The following is a 24,808-nucleotide window of genomic DNA, read 5'->3' as shown; positions in this document are numbered from 1 at the left end:
GGTATCCCATTAGCTTTGAATTCTAGCAACAAGTCCTGAGTATATCTGAAAGAAAGGAGGCAACAGATAAGAAAAATAAGGTAATATTACTCCCTTTAAAATAAATATTCTTTCTTGCACAAAGCTTTTAAAATGCTCTCAAACAATTCATTTCTTATTTTCTCATCATAGATCTCTGGAGTTGATAGGGAGAGAGTTTATCATTATAGGTGCAGCAAAAGAATATTTTCTCATTTCAAAACATCTGGATATATAGATTGAAAAAGAATGAAACTATTGATTATGAAAACCAAATAAGGCAATGAATACGCCATTTTAAAATAACCTTACTTCTGAATTAAGTATACCTAGTTCTAGAAAAACGGCATAAAGCATACCTGGTCATAGCCAACATGTTTACTTTCATCAGTTTTACAGTAACAGGTTATTTAAAAATGCATACATTTGGGGTGCCTGGGTGGCTCAGTCAGTTAAGCGTCTGTCTTTGGCTTGGGTCATAATCTCGGGGTCCTGAGACTGAGCCCAGAGTTGGGCTCCCTGCTCAGCGGGGAGTTTGCTTCTCCCTTTGCCCCTCCTCATCACTCGTGTTCTCTAATAAATAAATAAAATCTTTTTAAAAATAAAAATGCAGGGGCGCCTGGGTAGCTCAGTCAGTTAAACATCTGCCTTCAGCTCAGGTCGTGATCCCAGGGTCCTGGGATCAAGCCCGCATTGGGCTTCTTGCTCAGCGGGAGCCTGCTTCTCCCTCTACCTGTCACTCCCCCTGCTTGTGCTCGCACTCTCTCTCCCTCAAATAATAAAATGTTTTAAAAAAATAAAATGAAAAATAAAAATGCATAAATTCCTTTTCCAGCAATTCCACTTCTGGAAATTTTTTTTTTCTGATACACATACATACAAAGATTGTCCTAGGCAATTTACCACAGCACTGTTTATAATAGTTACAAGTTGGAAAGAGCTTAAATGTCCACATGAAGTATTGGTTAAATAAATTATGGTTATATCCACTCTACTGGATACCATGCAGCATTACAAAGAACTGAGCAACTTTTTATGTGCTAAGAATCAATGTGCAATCCATGTTGTTGATTTTTTTTAAAGGAAGGTCCAGAAAAGTGTTTATGGTATCCTATCATTTGTGTAAAAAAGCAGGCATATACACATAAGTGTGTATATGCCTCGAATATATATGGAATAACACAAAAGTAACTGGGGAGGGGAAATATAAACTTTTTAGCACATTTAACTTTAACATCTTCTGAATTTTATACTGTATACATATGTTACTGATTAAATATAAAGAAATTCGATACAAAAGGGTATTATGTAGTATAACAGAAAAGGTGTAGTTTAGACATCACAGACCCTAATTCAATCCCAGCTCCACTGCTTATTTACCTTAACCTGAGTTTCTAAGGCTGCTTACTCATCTGTCAGATGGGAATCACGTATGTGAAAACACCTAGCAAATAGCGAGTGTTTAAAAAATATATATCAGAAAGGAAATAACCAGGATGAACCGCATATTGAACGGATACCTATTTAGAAGACCTGCCTACGCCGTGCCGGGTACCGCACTTGGCAATTTGGCCTTACCGCAATCCTCTGAGAACGGCAATCCTATCTGACAGGTGTGGAAAATAAATGCCCTGGCTTGAGTGTAAAAGGTGGAAAGAAAGTGACTGGATTCCTAATGAACGATGCAGCACAAGATTTCCAGGAAAGTACAGCCCACCTGTGGAGAGGGCAGTGGCACTCGAGAGAAGACTTCAGTCAGAGTCGTGGCTTCCCTTGACACGTTCACAGCTGCCGCGTCTGAGGGAGGAGCCAATACGTTAGTGCCAAAAGGATGAGCCTGCAGCTGCTGCATGGGCTTTGAAGATGCCAGCCTCACCGGCTGAGACGTCTCAAAAACACCTCCCAAAATCAATGTTTCATATCCCAAACTTCGAAGTACAAAGGATGGGTAAGGTGAAGTATCCCCACTGAGAGGATGCGGCGGCGGTAAAAGCGGGAGGGAAAGGGGTGGGGTACACTGGAAGGATGAGAAATGCTAAGTCCCCAACAGGAGAGGCACTCACTGAGTCTCCTCCAAAACGTCTCAGGATTAAACTCCTTGGTGGTCTCTCGGGCTTCTCCGACTAGTGGGTTTAGCATGTCGGTCGGGCGGTGGCAAAAGGAAGAGCACAGGTAAGCGGAGCCACCCCCAGCTCGTGCCCCCGCCTCCGCCCGCGCCACAGCCAGCCTCTTCCCGAACCAAGCCCGCCCCTGCCGTCGCCCGTCTCAAGGGCGTCAGCTTACCCCGCACTCCAGGCAGGAGTAACCGCAGCTCCACTGCCAAGTGCCGGATCTGCTCCAAAGGCGGAGCTAGGGTGGGGACTGCGGCTGTAGGTGCAGCTGCGCTCGCCATCTCAGTAGATCGCCTGGAACCTCCAGACAAAAGCGGCCACGGAAGCTGCCAGGGCCGCACTGCCGTAGGCGCTTAACTTCCGGGAGTCACAGACCCAGGTTCGTTTCCGGCAACAACCCGCCCGGCCCCGCCCCAGAGCCCCCGCCCCACCCCTTCCGATCTCCCGAGGCCGGGCCACGCCTTTCTTCCGCTCCGGTTGTCCGGCCCCGCCCCCACCCGCTCCCAAAACCCTGGTCGCAGACGCAACGCCCAGTCGGAGTTCTTAATCATCACTCTTTTATTTGATTAGCTGAAAGCACCCACACCTAAAGAAGCCGAGAGCCCATAACCCCGAGAGAAAAGAAGACTTGGAGCTAGTATCTCGAGGGTAGTCAGGGGAGGCCTCAAGTTCGTACTGCTTCCCTGACTCTGAAGTGGTGCCGGCTACTGAGGTCCACATACTGTGCTAGGTACTTTACATGAGGTAACCATAAAAAATACACTGGGCTTCTGATACTCCCATACACACATCCAGACCCTGCCCTGTGGATCTCCTGATTAGAACTTTCTCTTCACAAAAGTAAATCAATCCCCTGCCTTCTTGGAGAAGGAAGGAATCGTGGCATTATTTAGAGATTTTTCTGCAGTCCATTCTGCAGGAATCAGAAGTGGGTAATCCCCCCAACTCCTAGGTGTCCAGAGTGCAGCAGCTCCCTGAAGCTTGCCCATCAGCACTGGCCTTCTGGCCTTCTACCTGCAGCTGGGGCAGAGGCCTGGGCTCCAGGGGCAGATGGTGAGGCAAGGCCTTCAGGAGCTCAAGTGGCTTTTTAACTGTGCTATGAAGGTTCCAAGCTCGGTAGAGTTCAGAGTCCACACACCACGAATGATAACAGGTGTCAACAGTGTCAACCAGGTCCGCAAAGGGGAGAAGAAAAAAGCTAGAGCGCCGTATGTCATATGAAGAAAGTAACAGGAATAAATCTGCCAGATGTACAGCAGTAACATAAGTAGGTGAACAGGTACAATTTTCAAGTATTTTCCTTGACGGAGATGAGACCGGAAGTTGTGACCACAGCACCGCTGCAGCAAGCTCCAACACAGGTAAGCCATCAACGGTATGTTAAAAAATGCCAGCTGGAAAGAGAGGCAGAACAGAACCATTAGTTTATTAGCAAGACCTTAGAGGGTCGGGTCTCATGAACGCATTATTGGTGGCTCCTAAGAATATGTTGCTCTCTCTCGGGGGTTAACTCTCTGATTCTTTATGCTTCAATCACACTTGCTTATAACACTCAAAATAAGTGACTTATAGTTGTGTATTTACCTGCATCCTTTTGTTCATCTTAAAAGTAGGTATCATTTATGTTGAAGCCCTCAGTAATGTTTAAGGTGGAAATGAATTGAATACATACACACTTCTTTTTGGCACAGTGAGGGGGTCTTAGGTATCAATATTTTTTTCTTATCTCTGTATTTTCTATTAATTTTTTTTATTTTAAGTAAACTCTACACCACACATGGGCTCGAACTCAGAACCCCAAGATCAAGAGTCACATGCTCCACCAACTAAGCCAGCCAGACACCCCCGTTATCTCTGTATTTTTAATTAAAGTAGCATCATGAATACTGGAATACAAATCAGAAGATTTAAGTTATAGGGACGCCTGGGTGGCTCAGTCGGTTAAGCGGCTGCCTTCAGCTCAGGTCATGATCCCAGGGTCCTTGGATTAAGTCCCACCTGGGGCTCCTTGCTCAGCAGGGAGCCTGCTTCTCCCTCTCCCTCTGCTGCAGTTCCCCCTGCTTGTTCTCTCTCCCTCTCTCTCTCTCTCTCTCTGACAAATAAATATTTTTAAAAATTTTTATTTATTTATTTGACATAGAAAGACAGTGAGAGAGGGAACACAAGCAGGGGCAGTGGGAGAGGGAGAAGCAGGCTTCCCGCTGAACAGGGAGCCTGATGCAAGGCTCGATCCCAGGACCCTGGAATCATGACCTGAGTGGAAGGCAGACGCTTAATGACTGAGTCATCCAGGCTCCGCTATAAATAAAATCTTTTTAAAAAAATTTTTAAAAAAGATTTAAGTTATAATCTAAGTTTAGCTGCTGTATGATTCATTAATTCATTCACCAAATAATTATTGTGTGCCCATTACATGGCAGGCACTGTGCTAGGCTCTAAGCTAAGGACACAGTGGCAACTCAGAGAGGATGCATCATAGAGCTTACATTTTAACAGAGAGAAGAGAGACCAAAAAAATAAACACAAAAGATCACTATAGACTGTGATAAATTCAATGAAGGAAATAACTGGGTCACAAGGGGGTAACTGAGAGATGGGTTCTCTGAGGCCTGAAGAACAGGAAGGACTCAGTGGAAGGAAGTATATTCCAAGCAGAAGAAACAAATAAAAACCCCTGCGGTTCCCAGGAGAGGCCTTGGCCCATTTAAGGCCAATAAGCCTGGAACATGATGAGCCAGGTGGAAACTGAGGCAGTCAATGAAGGAGATAACTGGGTCACATGAGAGTAAGTAACTGACAGATGGGTTCTGAGGCCTGAAGAACAGGAATGACTCAGTGGAAGGAAGTACATTCCGGGGAGAGGAAACAAGTAAAAATCCCTGAGGTGGGAGAGGCTTTGGCCTATTTAAGGCCCATTAGCCTAGAACATGATGAGCCAGGTGGAAACTGAGGCAATCAGCAGGACCCAGATCATGTCACTGCTCTGCTTAAAGGGTTTTAAGCTGAAGAGTGAGCTGATTAAGGTTTTAAAAGGACAACAGTGGATGCTCTATGGTAAACTGAGAGTAGGAAGAGTAGCAGTGGGAAGACCAATCTGGGGTTCCTGCAGTAGCCCAGACAAGAAATAATTATGAGTTAGACTAGCGTGGTGGTAACAGAGATGAAGAGAAGTGGTGGATTCAAGATATGCATTGGAGGGAGATCAAACAAGGTATTACTTGCTAATGAATTAGATACAGGGTATTAGAGGGAAAGGGAAAAATTAAAGATACATCCTAGAAAAACTTACTGAAATTGGAAAGAACTGGGGGAGGAACAGGTTTGAGGTAGAAACTAAAGGTCCTATTAGACACATAATATTGAGATGCCTGTTCAATATCTAAGGGAAGATATGAAATGGCAGATGGGTATATAGGCACTTGAAGTGCAAAGAAGTCGAGGGCAGAGATTAACATATTTGGGAGCCATGGGCCTATATGATACATAAAATCCACTAGTGGTGTATTACTTATTTTTTTTTTTAAAGATTTTATTTATTTATTTGAGAGAGAGAATGAGAGAGAGAGAGCATGAGAGGGGGGAGGGTCAGAGGGAGAAGCAGACTCCCCGCCGAGCAGGGAGCCCGATGCGGGACTTCGATCCCGGGACTCCAGGATCATGACCTGAGCCGAAGGCAGTCGCTTAACCAACTGAGCCACCCAGGCATCCCAGTGGTGTATTACTTATTAAAATATGAATATAATCCCCACCTTTTAGTAAGGCTCAGGTTTTATTTGGTATCAGAGTGCTCCTGAGAGACAGCCTTCATCTACATAATGGAAAACTGAACCAGACTCAGGACCTACTCACATATAAAATGCTGCTATACAGAGAATGTTCTGTCTGTGGTCAATGTTTCCTAGGCAGAAGTCTTCCCTGTTTTGCTGATCACCTTTTACTGTCCTGTTATGAGGTTGTGAACTCATTCTGAACAATATTTTTGGATCTCTTCCCAAACATGAGATCATCACCTGAGATTTTAGTACCTTAGCCCCATTAGGTGAATAAAATACATAAATAGGTAAATACTTTTCAAACCTATATACAGAGATTTGCTATTAGTCCGTTTTTTGTGTGTTTCTTTTTTTTTTTTTTTAAAGATTTTATTTATTTGAGAGAGAGGGGGAGAGAGCACGAGCAGGGGCAGAGGGAGAGGGAAAAGCAAACTCCCCAGTGAGCAGGGAGCCTGATGTGGGGCCGGAGCCCAGGACCCTGAGATCATGACCTGAGCTGAAGGCAGACACTTAACTGACTGAGCCACCCAGGTGCCCCTGTGTGTTTCTTTTAAAGGAATCTCAATCCACGTGTAAACGTAATCTATCAGTGTTTTCAAACAAGCAGCAGCTAAGACATCACTGAAAGGCCCAGGTCTGGTGCTTGCCCAGTGCAGCTTCCACTGGACAACTGACCCATTTTTCTTGTAAGTCTGTTTTTCCTTTACTCCCTCCGAAACATTTGCCTTCTTCATTATCATAATCAATTTTGGTTTACTTATTTATTCTACTATAAGTCCCTTATTTCATTTTTTATCAATGGGAAAGCACAGTAAAACAAACTACAAAAACAAAAATCTCTTTCACTTTTTATAAACCCTTCCTGCCAAAATGTATTTTAGATGTTTACGAGAGAGTGGTGGAAGAAAGAGCTTAGGAAGCACTTGAAAAACAAACAAAACACCAAATATTCAAGATTGCCCTGCCAGTAAATTAGGAAATATGATCTGTGGTGTTTAGTTGGAGGCTCTGGATTTAATTCATAACTATTATGCAGTAGTCCAAAAGGCCAAGGCATTCTTACATTCCATTTCTGACTTCTTACCTGCAGAATTCCAACTACAAATGTTAGGCTGCCTTGTAGGAAATGTCCATCAACAAACATCCCAAAGGAAAAGCAGCAACCCAGTTTGCCTTTAGTGATCTCACCAACAAACCATGGTCCTGAAAGAGGCAATGGGCACAGAAGGAGAAGATTAAATGACTATGATTCTGATTATATACATCACAAGGTGCATTTATAGGAATAACAAAGAAGTATGAGAGTAGTTGCTGATAAGCATTTTATTGGCATAATTCTTCTTCTTTATTAATCTCTATGTTGCACCATACGTCCTAGCTAACCAACCACTTGCTCCTTTGCTCTCCACTTTTGTCTGATTATAAAATCATCTGAGTACATGCTATACCTGAATAGATTCAAGAAACAGGTCAGAGTATGTTCAGAAACTTTAGAAGATTCTGTTGCAATAATAATCTCAAAATAATGCATTAACATTTCCTTTAAAAAGCAAAGAGGTATTCTATGGAAGTTAATTTTCCAGATAACTGATATATACTCCTTTAAGCAATAAAACTTCAACCACTTTCATCTTTCTAAAATGCACTTCTTCTCTTTCTTATTAATGAATGTATTCTGACCTTTTCTTGCTGACCCAAGTCATTACTTTGTACATCAACTATACACTTGAGGTTAACATGTACAAAATTTAACTTCTTTAATTTTTCATTTAGAATGCCAGAATGACTCTTCTCTCCTCCCTATTATTTACTGCCCTTCCTAGTGTGCAGGTTTCTGGAACTACTATATTGTCAAGGGTGATTAATGAACAGTCAAGACTTTCTTTCTTGGGGCGCCTGGGTGGCTCAGTCGTTAAGCGTCTGCCTTCGGCTCAGGTCATAATCCCAGGGTCCTGGGATCAAGTCCCGCATCGGGCTACCTGCTCCGCGGGAAGCCTGCTTTTCCTTCTCACACTCCCCTTGCTTGTGTTCCCTCTCTTGCTGTCTCTCTCTCTGTCAAATAAATAAATAAAATCTTTAAAAAAAAAAAAAAGACTTTCTTTCTCAAAATGCAAATACCATCATCTGCTGGTAAGAAGGGGGTTCAGCTTTAAAAAATCATAGGTAATTTTAGACTGTGGACGCACAGTCTAAAAAAGTGTTTTCCCTGCAAGTTTCAACTTTTAAACATGGAGCTACTTCTGTCCTTTTAATGTTTTCTTTTCCAGCCAGGAACCAAATCATGTGCTTTCCCTTCTAGTGTAAGGCAAGTGTCTAAAATAGCTTCAACCTATCTTCTAACAAGGAAACTGACCTCCAAAGGGCCATCTGCCATAGCCTGGTACACAGAATTGTAGAGTGTTGTATTTTTTTTTATCTAACTACTCTCTGTTCTCTGGTTGGAGTTACTAATGAGCAAAGAAAAATCCGGAAGTGGAATAAAAGTATAAGACAAAGACCAAGCAACAAGTAGGCTAATCTACTCCTAACTTTTAGTCACTAAGGAACATTAGTAAAAAGCTTTAAAAACAGAATCACAGTGCTTCCTGCTTCCATAAGTGGCTAAGTGACTAAGTATTAGGTATAATAATATAACAGAAGAACCTGGATATGCCTGAACTCACTGCTCATCTCAGTTTCTCTTTTTTGAGCTGAGTTTTTAAGGGGCATCCATAAGTAAATATTCACTGAACTACATACTAGACATTGTGCTTAGTGCTGGGCATAGAGGTAAACAAGACAGACAAGACCTCAATGGATATTCTAATGAAGGAAGAGATGATAAACACAGAAGATAATCATAGATTCTGATAAAGTAATGAAGGAAATAAAAAGTGTGATGAAATAAAGGATAAAATTTTAAGGTAGTCAAAGAAGGCTGCTCTGCATACACATAGTAATTCTTTAATGGTCCTCTCAGCTTAAGTTAACTCAGTGTCAACTAAATGTCCTTTGAACATGTTAGGAAAGAACTTTATTTCCTAAAACCATGTTCCAGGAAATGATTTATGAAGAAGCCATGTGCTGTTCATTATGCTCTCAAGAGTCTAAATGACTCTATTGTCAAAATTCTCCATATATTCTTTGGCAGAATTCTCCACAATTCAGGTTTTCTAATTGACTTACCCAGTGCTGTATATAGGGTTAGCAACAACACAGAATAATAGAAGATGTTTAGTTTGCTCAGGACGTGGAGGGAAAATGAGGTCAAATTTATAAATCCTGGAGACCCTAAACAGAATAAATTTCAAAAATCCAGTGAGCACATGCAAAGTTCAATTTCTTTTTTTTTTTATTAGTTTCAGAGGTAGAGTTTAGTGATCCATCAGTTGCATACAACACCCAGTGCTCATTACATCAAGTGCCCTCCTTAATGCCCATCACCCAGTTACCCCATCCTCCCACCCAACTCCCCTCCAGCAACCCTGTTTGCTTCCTAGAGTTAAGAGTCTCTTACAGTTTGTCTCCCTCTCTGATTTCATCTTACTTTATTTTTCCTGTCCTTCCCTTATGTTCATCTGTTGTTTCTTAAATTCTACATGAATGAAATCATATATTTGTCTTTCTATGACTGACAAAGTTCAAATTCTTTATAACATTTTCTAGACTTCCATGGGCTATCTTTCGTTATATAGTAAACATACAGATGACACCACTTTAAATTCAGAAGTTGACAGGAAGCCTGATAAGCCAGTCCACTTAGAATTGCGGGGGGGGGGGGTGCGCCTGGGTGGCTCAGTTGTTAAGCTTCTGCCTTCGGCTCAGGTCATGATCCCAGGGTCCTGGGATCGAGCTCCGCATCAGGCTCCCTGCTCCGCGGGGAGCCTGCTTCTCTCTCTCCCACTCCCCCTGCTTGTGTTCCGTCTCTCACTGTCTCTCTGTCAAATAAATTTAAAAAATCTTTAAAAAAAAAAGAATTGCAGAGGGTAGGAAGTTCAAAGCAATGGTTAGTTGGGAGACACGCATGTGCATACATGCACACATACACACTTTTAAATGATTAAATGATGTAGGTTTGAAATATAGTGCTATGCTCAAAGTCTCTGTTTTCTATGGGATTTAGTATCCAAATGTACACACTTCCAAATCATGTATCAAAATATATCAAAGAAATATCAAAATTTCTCCAGTCTAATCTTAAGTATGACTGTCCAATATTCCTTTCCCATATGTGACATAGCTCTTAACTCACAGCCATCCTCTTACTCCAATTGAAAGGGATCCCTAAAGCTCTTCAAATTAAGATCTCTTAAAATATAGTGCCAAAATGCCAAGCATATGGGCTTCACACAGAGAAGCTCCATTCTGTGGCCACAGACTAAAGTATCACAGATCCTCAATCTCAGCCGCCATTTCACTCGTGTGTGTGGCTGGTCATAAACCAGTCAGCAGAAGACTACGACACGAAGCTCGGTACACACTGAGCGCCCCTAGAGGTCAAAGACAGCCTGATATAAGTTAAATAGTATGTCTCTCCTAATAGGCCAACATATCCATTTTGTACTTAAAACACTGTTCAGCCTGACTGTTGATTTTGTACAAAACCTGATAATGCATGACCTTCCCCACTCCGTTACATTCTTGCTACTCATTCTTCTCTTAGATTCTTTCTTGTTCTAGTCTGGTACTTCTCAAAGTATTCATCTATATATCCATCTATAATAATTATTTCTTTTTAAAGATTTTATTTATTTGAGATATAGAGAGAGTTGCGCGGGAGCATGAGTGGAGGGAGGGGCAGAGGTAGAAGCAGACTCCCCAGTGAGCAGGGAAGCCTGACATAGGGCTCAATCCCAGGACCCTGGTATCATGACCTCAGCTGAAGGCAGATGCTTAACCAACTGAGGCCCCCAGACACCCCAATAATTATTATTTATGAAAAATAAATAATCCTTTAGCCTTGGAGGCAGCTATGCTTTAAACTTTCAGCATAAACTTTAAACATGATTTTCTATTTTGGCTCCACATTAGAATAACCTGGGGGAACTCTGAGACAATATTCATGCCCAGGTCTCACTCACCAGAGATTCAGATTTTTTTTTTTTTTAAGATTTTATTTATTTATTTTGACAGAGAGACAGCGAGAGAGGGAACACAAGCAGGGGGGAATGGAAGAGGGTGAAGCAGGCTTCCCGTCGAGCAGAGAGCCCAATGCGGGGCTTGATCCCAGGACCCTGGGATCACGACCTGAGCTGAAGGCAGACGCTTAATGACTGAGCCACCCAGGCGCCCCCAGAGATTCAGATTTAATTGACCTGAGGGAGAGTGGAAGCTTAGGCTGCAACCCAGGTGATTCTAAGCAGCCAGGACTGAGAAATACTGCTTTAGTCAGAGCTGAACGCCTCAGCCTTGACTGCCCATTGGAATCATCTGGGGAGCTTTATAAAATACTGATGCTTAGGTCCTACCCCTATTGATTCTGATGTGATTGGTCTAGGGTGCTGTGTAGACACCGAGATTTTAAAAGTTTCCCAGGGGAGTCTAAGGTGCAATCGAAGTTGAGAAGTGTTTAAAGAAAAGAACTGACCTGGGGTCAGAAGACATAGGTTTCAAGTCTCTCCTTTATCTCTTATTAGCGATGAGACTTTGAACAACCTTCACAACCTCCCCAGTCCTTAGTGTCCTAATCTTTAAAACGGGGACAATAATACCTATTTCACAGGATTGCTGTAAGGATTAAGTGAGATAATGCAGGTAAAAATATGTTGTAAATTTTAAATAACTACACAAAGATATTGGTATCCCCACAGAATGAGGCTGGGGCCCTCCCTTAAACATTTATTTATTTACATTATATGCAGGAACATATATGTGTGCAATAATGCTTCTTGAACTTCTTCATAGAATTTGTGAAAATATATATATGCAGGAAAACATTCAGTAGGATGTGTACACTCCCTCTGTAGTTAGCCATTTTACTGTTGAGTCATTGCTGCAGTACTCCCCTCCCCTACAATCAGTCCCTGATCTCAGGGATTTCATCCAAGCCCCGAAGGGGTAAGGAAAATTTAATTCAACAAGTATTTATTGTCTGTTACACACACAGTGCTGGGTGCTGTGAGGAACAGAAAAGAAGCAGAAAACAAGAGCTCCTATACTGAAGAACTTACAGTCTGGTTGAGGAGAAAATGTATATATACATTTGGGGTGCTTACGTAAAGCAAGGTGACTGACTGGCCAATTATAGCATTAATTATCAGGAAGGACTATAGGGATTCAGAGAAGCAAGAGCTCATTATGACCTGGAAGGGGTGGAGAAAATGGTATGGAAAAAGAGGGTTTGAGGTGAGCCCTAAAGGAGGCTAAAATATAGATAAGTTTAGAAAAATAACTTAGAGATAATAGCCTAGGCAAAAGCACAGAAGCAGAAATGAGTATGGTGTGTGTAGGGAACAGTGGAAAATTATCTAGGCTGAAATATAGGTAAATGGTTGAAGATGCGGCTAATTAGGTAAGACCCAACTGTGGAGGATCCTTAATATCTGGCAGAGACGTTTGGTCATTTTGAGCTATATTGTGATTTTTCCCCCATTTTCAGGTTGAGTTTCATATTATTGCAATGTAGCAGCAAAAAAACTGATTTTTTTTAAAAGCTCAAGTACTGTGGACAAAGTATATAGTAAGTTTGAAGAATGCACCTCACAAAGCTCAGGAAAGATAATTTATATTTTTATCACTTGGCAATAGGACATTATATGACACTTAAGAATGAAGTCTTCTGAGAATAAAAGGAACCATGACTAACCTTTATGCTCTGGATATCCTCGGTGCCTAAAAGTAATGAGAATGGTGAGCTGGATCAGCACAATTATCACAAAAAGGACCCGGGCCTGCAGAGAAATCAATGTTAATATGAAACAGATACATGGGTACAACGACAGTTAAGGTTTTTAAAATGGCCTCATTAACAAAAATGGAAAAGACATCATTATCAGAAATGACTATGCAAGAAAAATAAATGACCAAAGAGAATCAAACAACTGATCCACCAAAAAAGAAAATTATAAATTGCCTCATCATTGGGGCGCCTGGGTGGCTCAGTCGTTAAGCGTCTGCCTTCGGCTCAGGTCGTGATCCCAGGGTCCTGGGATCGAGCCCCACATCAGGCTCCCTGCTCAGCGGGAAGCCTGCTTCTCCCTCTCCCACTCCCCCTGCTTGTGTTCCCTCTCTCACTGTCTCTCGCTCTGTCAAATAAACAAATAAAATCTTTAAAATAAATAAATAAATAAAATAAATTGCCTCAGCATTGCTCTTTTAGAATTTGGATACTGAGACCAATACTGAAACAAAGTAATTCATAGTTATATAAAGTGATCAAATTAAAACAGTCCAACTTCACTGTACTAGAAGTATAATTGGTTTTATTTCAAGTTGTAGAAGAGTAAAGAAAAACAGTACATAGTGCACTGCAGGCTGAGTGAACTGAGGCCGCATTTTCGTTTGCTTTCTCCGTCAGGGTGGCATTCACTTGGAGATTAACTCACAGTGAAGAGACATAATCTAGGTTCTGGTTTCTCAAAGTATGGACTCCAGCTCATCATTGGGATCGCCTTGTGCCTGTTGGGAAGGCAGAATCTCAGGTGCCATCTCAGGCCTACTAAATCAGAATCTGTCTCTTACTAATGTTCCCTGGTGATTCATAAGTACATCAAAGTTTCCAAAGCCTAATCTAGGTGACTATTAAAAAAACCCAAAAGAAAAACAAATGACACAAAAGGAACTTGTAAAACTGAGATATAAATGCCCATTAGTCATATTTCTAAAAAGCTTAATCATACAAGTAATACAAGTAAATTAAAATAATAATAAATTTACATCGTAAGGCTCTGAAGATATATAGTAAAGCTATGTCTGGAAGGTGAAATTAAAGGAGGCTTAAATTTTCTTCTCAACATTGTAGGGTGTCTCTTTGGTGTGTTTTATGTCAATACCCAGTTAACAATAGAAAAATGGTTAAATAAATTAAGGTATATTTATGCCAATAGACATCATCTTTTAAAATAATATAAACTGAAGTCAGAATAGGGGATGCCTGGGTGGCTCAGTCAGTTAAGCAGCTGCCTTCAGCTCAGGTCATGATCCCAGGGTCCTGGGATCGAGTCCCACATCGGGCCCCTTGCTCAGTGGGGAGCCTGCTTCTCTCTTTCTCTCTGCCTGCCACTGCCCCTGCTTATGTGTGCTCACTCTCTGACAAATAAATAAAATCTTAAAAAAAAAAAAGAAAGAAAATAGTCAAAACAAATTCCTCAGTAGAAAAAAAAAATCAAACCGCAAGAGAATGAAAATTACTATTTTACATTAAAAACTCATATACCAATATATATGAGAAAAAAGAGTATCATAATGACATACAATGGTTATAATAAGTAGCGTGATAAAAGAATAATGTGGGGCTGATTTACTTTATTTCTAAATTTTCCAAGTTCTCTACATTAAGCATGTATTATTTATGTAGAAAGAAATATTATTTTTAAAAGATCCTTAATCCAATTTTACACAGTTCCTACAATTCCCTTAGTTATTCTGGTTTTATGGTATTGCTTAGAACGAGGTTCCAAAACAGGTATTACTTGTCAATGCCTCTGCTTCTTTTAATTCAAATCAACTTTAAAGCATTGTAGTCTTCTAGACAAATAACTAACTTAATTTTATAAGGTTCGTCTTTCTCACCACATGATTATATTAATACTTTGGACCCACCACTAGATTTGACCTAATCTCATCTAAAGATGAATTTACTCACCACGATGCAATGGTCAGTAAGGAGAATAAATGATGCCAGGGGATCAAATCTGAGATGAATATCCTCTTGAACAGAAAATAGGTGGTGAACACTCTTACTTCTTCCAGCAGAATCCTAGTTATAAGCACAGCAGTGATTCTCATGCACATTTACATGTATAATGTTCCAAGATTAAGTTCCAGTAATATCTGTCCGTTATCTCTGAATAGCTGTATTTTTTTCATTTATTTTTGCTTCTTCCTATAAGCACTTTAAATATAACTTCTTTTAAACCCTGTAATTCTAGATTTGAACTGGAAATATCAGCATGTACTCACAATATATTTTCTCTTAAAGAAAAATTTGTATTTTCCCTCTCTCTGCTCACTGAAAAGGCCTAAAAATAGTAACAAACCCAAGATCAAGGGGCTAGCTGGGCTACTGCCCAGACTGTACCCTCAAAATAAAATTTCTCATTACAAGATCAGTGCTCTTTAGAGAAATAGCTGATTCCAGTTCTTGAACAAGAAATACACAAGAAGAGCTTGAAATATCTTCATACCAGAAAGCAAGAACACTTAACAAAGACTACTGGGATTATATCGAAAGATTTAGTGGCCAATTTGGAGAGGCTCCCACTAGCCAAAGGTGGGACAATTTGAGCATTAAAAATATAAATGCCATGGATTGAAACATACCAAATATATATATAATTTTTAAATTTTGAATTCATAATGATACTAAAAATAAAAGATTCATTTGGTTGCCTTTGGCAGATGCTAGAGAAGCAACTCATTATTCTGAAAATTGGTTTAGAAAAGGGAAGGTGGGGGAAGAATTAAGAATTTATCCCACTTTTCCTGTATGAACTTCTCTATCTGGGTGCCAAATAGATAAGGGAATTTTTTTCTTTATGGTACTATTCTAATTAATACTCCTTTTACAAGGAGTGCAAATTTGAATACCACCATTGTACAACTCTAATGAAATAATGGACCTAGGCCAAGACCATCAATAGCTGCTGGAAATCCTTCAGTGAAAAGCTGATTGGGTACTTCATAATGAATGGAGGGAAATGCCAGCAGTATGCTGGAGCTGGCTTGACAGGCTCACAAAAGCCAATCGTTAAATTTTCAGGAATTTTGCAGGCCAGTTGATACGTTGGTAGCTTAAAACCAGCTATGGTAAAAATATTTATACTATGGAAATTGGTATAAATCAGGGAAACACTACAAATCAGGGTTCCCCCTTCAAACCTGTCCCAAGCTGGTGGATAGATATTTACCACCACACCAATGGATAAAGTTAACAACACCTGAATACAATGATCAATCCTAACATTACTAAAAGAGAGACAACCAGATATCACAAACTTCTGATAAGAGCATAAAACACCAAATGAAGTATTCCTGCCAAAAACAGACTCAAATCTGATCAAACTCTTAATCTAACTACCAGTTATAGAAACTAGAGGGGGTGGAGGAACATGCTGAAAGATACAACATGAATTTAAACAACATAAATCTAGAATACAGGAAACTCTACAGGATAAAAGATCCAGTTTCCAAAGTTATCTAAAAAATAAATTGCAATGAAAAAAAAAAGGACAGGGAACCTGTAGATTAAAAGATACTGAAGAGACAGATCAGCTACATGCAGTATTTGAGCCTTGTCTGGATTCTGATTTGAACCAACCACATGCATGTCATATATATATATATATGACTAATTAGGAAAACTGAATACTAGCTAGTTTGATATTAAGGAATTACGATTGATTTTCCAGGTGTGTGATGGTATTATGGTTACATTTTTAAAAAATAGTTCTTTTAGGGATACATACTGTCATATTACAGATGGAATGACATCGTGGTGCAGGGGTATAGATGAAACAAAATTGGTCATGAGTTGGTAACTGTTGAAGTCGGCTAATGGGTACATGGGAATTCATTATAGTATTATCTCTTGCACATAATTTTAAAGTTTCCCATCATATAAAAGTAAAAAATAACAAAAAAGAATTTATACTTGTTTTTATCAGACTTTTATTGCTCAAAATGTTATTTTAAGTTGTTTGTTCTTGTTTTAAAGCAGAGTTTTTCTTTAATTTATAGATATAGAGATATAGAGATTTAGAGATATAGAGATTTCTGGAGTCTGCTCTTTCAGTTGGCAAAGTAGGCACAATAATCTAAAGTTCTGGTTCTCAAACTTTAGTGCACATCAGAACTACCTGGATGGACTGTTGAAACAAGATTGCTGGGTCCCAACTCCAGAGTTTCTGATGCAGAAGTTTGGTATGAGACCTGACAGTTTACATTTCTAACAAGTTCCTGGGTGATGCTGATGCTACTAATTCAGGAACCACACTGAAAATTGATCTAAAGGTCTAGTTGCTACTAGGCTGCTCAGAACTATAGACATTCAATAAAAATAGTGAGCGGGTAAAATATAAGACAATAAATTGATGTCTCTCACAGATTTTTCTCAGACTTATCTATAGTATACTGTATTTAAAAGACTAGAACTTGGGGCACCTGGGTGGCTCAGTTGGTTAAGCATCTGCCTTTGGGTCAGGTCATGATCCCAGGATCCTGGGATCGAGCCTGACATCGGGCTCCCTGCTCAGCGGGGAGTCTGCTTCTCCCTCTCCCTCTGCCCCTGCTCATGCTCGTGCTCTCTCACTCACTCTCTCCTCAAATAAATAAATAATCTTTAAAAATAAAAATAAAAGAATAGAACTTTCCCATTGACGAATGAAGGGACCAAGTTCCCTATTTAATGTTCAGTAGACTAATCTTTTAAAGTTATACATATATAGAAGAAAACAGGTCAGTGGTTTCCTGGACATGAGGGTGGAAGGAAGACAGCTGCAAAAGAACACAAGAAAACTTTTGAGGTGATAGACTATATTGATTGTAGTAATGGGCAAGGATATATATATGTCAAAATTCACCGAATTATACTCTTTAAATATGTAGTTTTTTTGTATGTAAATTATACCTCAATAATGTAAGAAATGTTAAACATGTAAAAAGTATATGTGATTTCACATTTTTACTAGGATTTAACGAAGCAGTCAGAAATGTTTCAAGGAACATGAGCTAAGTTTTTTTTTTTTCTCATAAAATTATAGAAGCTGGGGTTTTGAGGCAATCCAAGGATTTGGGAGTTCCCCATTCCTACAGCGAGCAGGTCTCCTATGATTGCTCCCACTTCCTCCTCATAACTGTAAAGATAGGGAATAATTTATTCTAGGTGCACTTGTACCTTCAGGTTTTCTTTCAATGATCCAACTTCTGATAGAAGGGATATTAAGAGTTCATCCCCAGTCATAATTCCTTTCACATCCTCCCCGAGTTTCTTCTTCCTCCAAAGCAGAACACTTCAAAGATGGGTGGCATTGCAAAGTGCCTTTTCTTCCTTCCTCATCTATGAACTGGGGATAAAACTACCTACCATAAAGGATTGTTATATGGATTAAGTAAAAAATTCTAAGTGTCTAGCATTTCCTTAGAAGGAGCTCAGTAAACAGCTCCTTCCTACTCAAAATCCTTCTCTGTCCCACACACACACACACACACACACACACACAAGATAATGAAAATAATTACATGTGTTTTCTGAAGGATTACTTGGTAATCTTCAAACTTAAGACTTAACAGTAGAAGATGAAATAGTTAAAAACTGTCATCACATCATAAAGTTGTGGCAATCGATAGATTTTTTTTTCAGAAACTAAGTCCTGAGCACAGTATCTCCTAAAGAATTTCACAATATTGACGAAAATGTCCTATTTTGGTAATGAATGAACACTTGCTACTCTGGCAGGTGCTAGTGAATTAAATGCCCCCAAGCTGAATTGGAATAGCAGGCAGACTGTTACTACATATGCTATCAGTGCATACTCCCCAAACAAAAAAATTCTCTGGGATGCCTTGAAAATACTCTATCCTACAGCTTTCAAAATAGTGACACAATTTTCCTGTACTTGGAGAAAGCAAGCAAAGGCATGGGTACATAAATACATATTTTCTGACTTATTCTATTATCTTTGGGTATGTTGGGGAATTTGCTGCCATTATTAAAAGACTCTAGCCAAAGTTGAAAGACAATAAAAGAATGATTCCCTGGGGCTCAAAAAGAGGGGACTGTGGCCAGTAGTTACACACTGAGAAGTCTAGTTTTTTGTCTAACAGAATGACTCCTCTGAGTGCTCATTTCCTGAATATACTAAATCCAGTGTATTCAAGTTTTGTTGTTGGTTTTTTTTTAAGATTTTATTTATTTATTGGGAGAGAGAGAGAGAGAGCCAGGGAAGGGGGTGGGGAGGAGCAGAGAAAGAGGGAGAGGGACAAGCAGACTCCACATGGAGCACAGAATCTGACACGGGGTTCAATCGCACAAAACCCTGAGATCATGACCTGAGCCGAAATCAAGAGTTAGATGCTCAACTGACTGAGCCACCCAGGTGCCCCTCAAATTTTTAATTAACTTAGTTTCATCTCTATCAATTGACTGAAAAAAAAACAAAAACAAAAACCCACAGCAGAGTTTAGTGTAGTTACAGCCAAATCCTTTATATAGCAAGTTGAAAATTACTAACTTACCTGGACAGTTACTTCTATGTTATGTGTCCTGTTACTATAGTTTCTTGGGTTCCACTTCAGTATGAAAATAGGACCAGATAAATGAATAGCTTGCCCTAAATGAACTCCATCAATCGTAACTGTGACAGAAGTAATGGAGGATAAGGAAAAGGCCAAGACTCTAAAATGAGAACATACATACGCATGTGGTTTTAGATATTTTCACTGTTTTTAGAAAGGAGAATAACTCTATTATAACCTAAAAAAAATATAAATGTAGGCAGAACCATCACACTGTATAACTGTTTATATGACCACTACTCATGATCTGGTTTCTTTCTGAATGGTGGCTTTTGGAGTTCCATAATTTAGCAAACCTAAGTTGGTGAGAAATTAGAAACTATTTTTGTACTTTTTAGAAAGGAAAATCAATTTTCTTTTGACAAATAAAGCTAGAGTAGATCCAAAGTTCTTTCTGATAAGTCCTGATTTTTCATATAGGAAAAGAACACTGGTTAGACATCTTACTTTGTTAATCTCATGTTAATCCTACCATCCACTCATTTGTTTCCCAACTGTCAACAAGACGCAGTATCACAAACAGAGCTAAGGCTACCAGGCCCTTTCAGAGAATATAAAGTCTAAATCAGATATCCAGCTCCTATCAAAAAAAACCTGAGAGTCACTTCACTGCTGACCAAAAAAAAAAATAGAACAGCTTGATATCATTTTTCCAGATTAATTAGTACATCTTTTTAAAAGCACAATATCCAAAAATGGTAAGAGTGCTGTGAAATTGGTACTCATTTGCCTGGTAACAGTATAAATTAGTATCTGTTTTAAAAAGTAATTGGGTACCTTATGCACTGCTCGTGGTAATGTAAAATGGTACAGCTGCTATGGAAAACAGTATGGTGGTTCCTCAAAAAATTAAACATATAATTACCATGGGATCCAGCAATTCCATTTCTAGATATATACCCACAAGAACTGAAAGCTGAAAGCAGGGATTTGAACAGAATATACCCACGTTCATAGTAGCATTATTCACAATAGCCAAAAGATAGAAGCAAAAGTATCGACAGATGAATAAACAAAATGTTGTATATACACACAATGGAATATTAGTCAGCCTTAAAAAAGCAAAGAAATTCTGACACACTCTACAACATGGAGGAACCTTGAGGATATTATGTTAAAGAAGCCAGCCAGTTAAAGGACAAATACTGTAGGAGTCTCCTTATATGAGGTTCCTAGAGTAGTGAAATTCAAAGAGAGAGACCAGTAGAATGGTGGCTGCCATGGGCTGGGGAAAAGGGTAAATCAGGGAGTTATTGTTGGATGGGTACAGAGTTTCAGTCTTGGAAGATGAATATTCCGATGATGGATGGTGGTGATGGTTGCACCACAAAATCAATATACTTTAATGCCACTGAACTGTATACCTAAAAGCTGGTAAAATGGTACATCTTATGTTACATATATTTTACTGCATATTTTTAAAAGAAAAATGATTTTAGTTACAAAAAAAAAGTAATTGGGCAATCTTTATCAACAGTCATAAAGGAATTCATATTCTTTCACCAAGACTCACACCTTTAGAACTTTACCTAAAGAAATTATTCAAATGGAAAAAGAATCTACATGCATCAGATGCTCATTCCCAAGTTAGAAAAAAATGTAAGAGTTCACCAGTAAGATAAGAAAATGGTTAGATAAACTGTGGTACATTCTCTCTGTTGAGAGATAAAAAGTAGGAATTAAAATAGACTTTGTTAATCTCATGTTAATCCTACCATCCACTCATTTGTTTCCCAATTGTCAACAAGACGCAGTATCACAAACAGAGCTAAGGCTACCAGGCCCTTTCAGAGAATATAAAGTCTAAATCAGATATCCAGCTCCTATCAAAAAAAACCTGAGAGTCACTTCACTGCTGACCAAAAAAAAAAATAAATAAAACATTACAACTATATAAAAACATGCCTCAAAGAGAATGCCTGAGTAGGAAATCAGAAATGTCAGTAACAGCTCTATTTGGGGTTAGGGGGATTATAGCATGTAAAACATGAAAATAAAATACACAAAAATTGCAGTGGTAGGGTTATGGGTTTCTGGAGGTTTTTTAAATTTCAACAGCTTAAAAAATTATTTTTTAACTGAATAGGAATAAAGCAGTAAGCATTTTATCTTTATATAATGTTTAGATTATTGGGAAAATTAAAGTATGGCATCTCACAGTTTTCACATGGGATTACAGTCACATTGACTTATTCTCCACTAATATCAAACTGAAAGGAAATTCCGAAAAACTGCTACATACCTGATGTGTGTTGAATGAAGAAGTCTTTCTAGTGGTTCATGTCTGGCACAGCTATATAGGAGTGACTTAGGATTAGTGATAAGAACCACAGGCCACTCGCCAAAGACCAAATCTGCAAAGCTAAAGAGGTCATGATCAAAAGCAAAGATCCGGTACCTAGAGACCAGAGACAATAAGGTAATTTAGTCACTTCTATTATAAGAGGGTATGAAGGTTATATACAGAACAAATGTAAAAATATAAAACTATACTTCCTGAGATCATGAATTTATACAAAGTAAATAATATTGTTTCTCTGCCCTTCTTCCCTTGCCCCTACCGCTTTATAGTTCACGTTTATCACAAATGGAATCTTACTGAAGACATAAATTTACTGTGCCCTAGAACAATGCCTGGTACATAGCATGCACACTTTCATTTTTAAATAAATGCTTGAAAAATTAATTTGTTTGGTTTCTATACTTTAAGACTGTTTTGAATCTAAGACAGTCATCATAAGCCTAATACCTGATATTCCTCATCTCATCAAAAATGCTAATATTAACATAAACACAATCAGACATCTTTCATTCTTCTTTTAAACCTTTATTTCTATAATTTCAAAGAAATTAACAAAATTTATTTTGGTTTTCTAAATGCATGGTGAGAGGTATAAATATTCATTAAAGAATAACCAAAATTTTATATTTTCTACTTTTTGAACTGAGGAAAGAAATGATTAACTATGGCAGAAACAATAGTGCTCACCAAATACTCCACGTGCTCCCCTGCATTTCCCAGTCTCCCTGGTATTAGGCTGGGACCATGTGACTAGTTCTGGTCAATGGGCTGTAAACAGAAGTGACATGTATCACACTTCTGGTCCAAAGTACTTAAGAGTGGGTATGAGTTCTCCATGCTCTCTTCCCTGCCCTGGGATTGAGGTGTTGAGATAGTGGCATTATGAGATGAAGAAAATCTCAATCCCTGAGTCACCCCATGGAAGAGAGAGGTCCTGGCTCATACCAGATTTACATAAATAAAAAAATAAGCATCTGTTGTGTTAAGCCACTGATATTTTCCAGATTTATTTGTATCCACAACAAAGCCTAGCCTAATATTACTAATACACTTTTAAAAGCTCCTCTATTATCCTAACACAACTTAAATGTTTAAAAGGGCAGGTAAAGGTTAGGTCCTTTCAGTAAAACTCCAGATAAAACCCCAGGGGTGGAACAACAGGAGAGCAGGTGGAAAGAGAAAGAGAGGAAATGGTTTCATGACAGCACTTAACTTGTAACTATAGCATTTATAAGAAATAAAGAAGCTGATCAAGGATTAGGAAGGCTATCTAGTAAAAGGCAATCCCAGCCCAGCCCACAACCTCACAGTCATGAATAGACAGGTCTAGCTCAAAGTAATTACAGTTGCCAACTAATTTCAGGCTTCAAGCATAGCTTTTAGACAGTTTCTAGCAGAGCCAACTGAAATGAGTAAGTACCTTCCAAGATGTAAAGCTATCTTTTAATTAATGGAAGTAGTTAAAAACAGAAAGAACATATTCAGCTCAAAAAATATTTACTAACATCTTCAGAGAACTGAGTTTGAATAAATTAAATAGTAATTGATAATAGTTCAACAATGAGATGATACTCATCTATATTTAAGCTACTGTACTTAGTTATTCTCAAAATATGTATTTAGTTCTTTTTTCTCTATATATTTAACTATACTGTATGCTTTTGATAAACAGGCTGTGTTTTCTCATAGAAAGACTTTAATCTTAATAAAACCAACTATCGTGTATTTGAAGAACTGAAATCACTAACATAGTAATAACTACAAAGGTAGATATAAAATTCAGAGGGTGATACAGTTCCAGTTCTAATGTTTCTCTAAGTGTGGTCCATAGAACACCTGGTGGGCTTTAAAAAAAATGCAGGTCCGAAACCAGACCAACACAACCAAATTCTCTGGAGATAGGGCCTCCAAACTGTTATTTTTAATAAGCTCCTCCACAATCCTTGTGCACCCTAGAGTTTGAGATCTATTTCCTAATGGATGCATCTTGAAAATCCAATGTAACATAGTGATGGCAAACATAACTGTTGCAACGAGGTTTTTACACACCGACACACATAATATCTGTATCACTTTAAAAACTTAGGGAGATCATAAGTTTTTCCTTGACTGGGATCACCCATGGTAGCAATAAGAAAACTATCATTGTTTTAGCGAAACTTACACGTGTAAGTTTTATTGTGTGGGGTAGTTCCCTTACCTTCTGTTATCCTTCCAGTCTCCCACCTCAAGTTCCAAAGTGCCCTGGAGGTGACGAGTGTGCAAAACAGGCATCAGTCCACCAAGAGTATGGAGGTGCCCACACAAATACGCTGTAGCTGAACTAATCAATGAAAAACGAGCAGAATAAATGAACAGATAACTTGCAATGCCAAACTAATAAAAAGATCTCTTCAGGAGAGCAAGAGTAACATAAAAGAATTACAAGCAATTAATTTTGATTTTGGAATCCTGCCTCACCTCATTATTGACCGAATTCCAGGTGATGGAGAAAGGATAGTGGATGTTGTATAGTGACCAAACCAAATACTGTGGTTACTCCGACTACTCTCCTTGGCCAGTAACAGAAGTTCCTCCATCTGCTTCTGAAATGGCAGAAAAACACAAGGATCTTTCATTAGGGCTCAGGCTGAAATCCACAGATTAAACATCTGCCTTGAAGTTTTATAATAATAAGTATATTATGTCTAAGGCCTAAACCCTACTAATTAGTGACCTGCATGGACCTGTATAAATTTCAAACTGTTTTCATACACATTATAATTCATTTGGTCCTAAAAATAACTCTATGCTAAGTAGGGCAAGTATTATCCCCATTTGATAGAGAAGGAAACTGAGAAATAGAGAACAATCTTTAAATGACATAAATTTCTTTCTCTTTTTACAACAAAGTTCTTTATAGAAAATAAGAACCATTAATCTCTTCAGCCCTGTATACTACATTGCAATTAATAAAGAGGAACTTGAAACAAAACTTCTAAAATAAGATGTACATATGTCCACAAAAAGCCTGTACCTGAATGTTCACAACAGCTCAACTCAGAATAGCCAAAAACTAGAAACCATCAGTATATCCAAACAATGGAATGCTATGTAGTGATAAAAAGGAAAGAATTACTCAAACACAATAATATGGATGAATTGTAGAAACAAATCATAGAAATATACTGGGC

At 38.9% G+C, this 24,808-nt stretch overlaps 2 protein-coding genes across 16 annotated transcripts in view; both read right to left on the bottom strand.

Moving 5' to 3' along the window:
- The window catches only part of CCNDBP1 (cyclin D1 binding protein 1), a 33,150-nt gene extending 30,638 nt beyond the window's left edge, over nucleotides 1-2,512 (bottom strand). For 3 of the 5 annotated variants that reach the window (XR_014148124.1, XM_081829544.1, XM_081829543.1), the window contains exons 1-3: nucleotides 2,302-2,512; nucleotides 2,082-2,141; nucleotides 1,736-1,815 (exon numbers count right to left, since the gene is read on the bottom strand). Coding sequence is in view for 4 of the 5 variants with exons in the window: in XM_081829544.1 (XP_081685670.1) it covers nucleotides 1,736-1,815; nucleotides 2,082-2,141; nucleotides 2,302-2,410 (249 nt within the window). In the remaining variant the exon portion in view is untranslated. The remainder of the gene's footprint in view (nucleotides 1-1,735; nucleotides 1,816-2,081; nucleotides 2,142-2,301) is intronic. The other 2 variants (XM_081829545.1, XM_081829546.1) reach the window with 2 other exon arrangements.
- Nucleotides 2,513-2,669: 157 nt separating this feature from the next.
- TMEM62 (transmembrane protein 62) overlaps nucleotides 2,670-24,808 on the bottom strand; it is a 33,889-nt gene continuing 11,750 nt past the window's right edge. For 3 of the 11 annotated variants that reach the window (XM_081829511.1, XM_081829514.1, XM_081829520.1), the window contains 10 exons: nucleotides 24,096-24,220; nucleotides 23,836-23,958; nucleotides 21,576-21,731; nucleotides 19,274-19,433; nucleotides 17,934-18,029; nucleotides 14,685-14,798; nucleotides 12,687-12,771; nucleotides 9,068-9,172; nucleotides 6,987-7,105; nucleotides 2,670-3,523 (listed from right to left, as the gene is read on the bottom strand). In XM_081829511.1, the coding sequence (XP_081685637.1) occupies nucleotides 3,197-3,523; nucleotides 6,987-7,105; nucleotides 9,068-9,172; nucleotides 12,687-12,771; nucleotides 14,685-14,798; nucleotides 17,934-18,029; nucleotides 19,274-19,433; nucleotides 21,576-21,731; nucleotides 23,836-23,958; nucleotides 24,096-24,220 (1,410 nt within the window). In that variant the 3' untranslated portion in view covers nucleotides 2,670-3,196. Of the gene's footprint in view, nucleotides 3,524-6,986; nucleotides 7,106-9,067; nucleotides 9,173-12,686; nucleotides 12,772-13,187; nucleotides 13,499-14,684; nucleotides 14,799-17,933; nucleotides 18,030-19,273; nucleotides 19,434-21,575; nucleotides 21,732-23,835; nucleotides 23,959-24,095; nucleotides 24,221-24,808 lie in introns of those variants that run through there. The other 8 variants (XM_081829512.1, XM_081829516.1, XM_081829515.1 and 5 more) reach the window with 6 other exon arrangements.

This window comes from Leptonychotes weddellii, chromosome 9 (assembly GCF_054177405.1).
Source record: "Leptonychotes weddellii isolate Sample4059 chromosome 9, ASM5417740v2, whole genome shotgun sequence".
NCBI lineage: Eukaryota > Metazoa > Chordata > Mammalia > Carnivora > Phocidae > Leptonychotes > Leptonychotes weddellii.
This window is presented reverse-complemented; position numbering and strand designations above follow the sequence as displayed.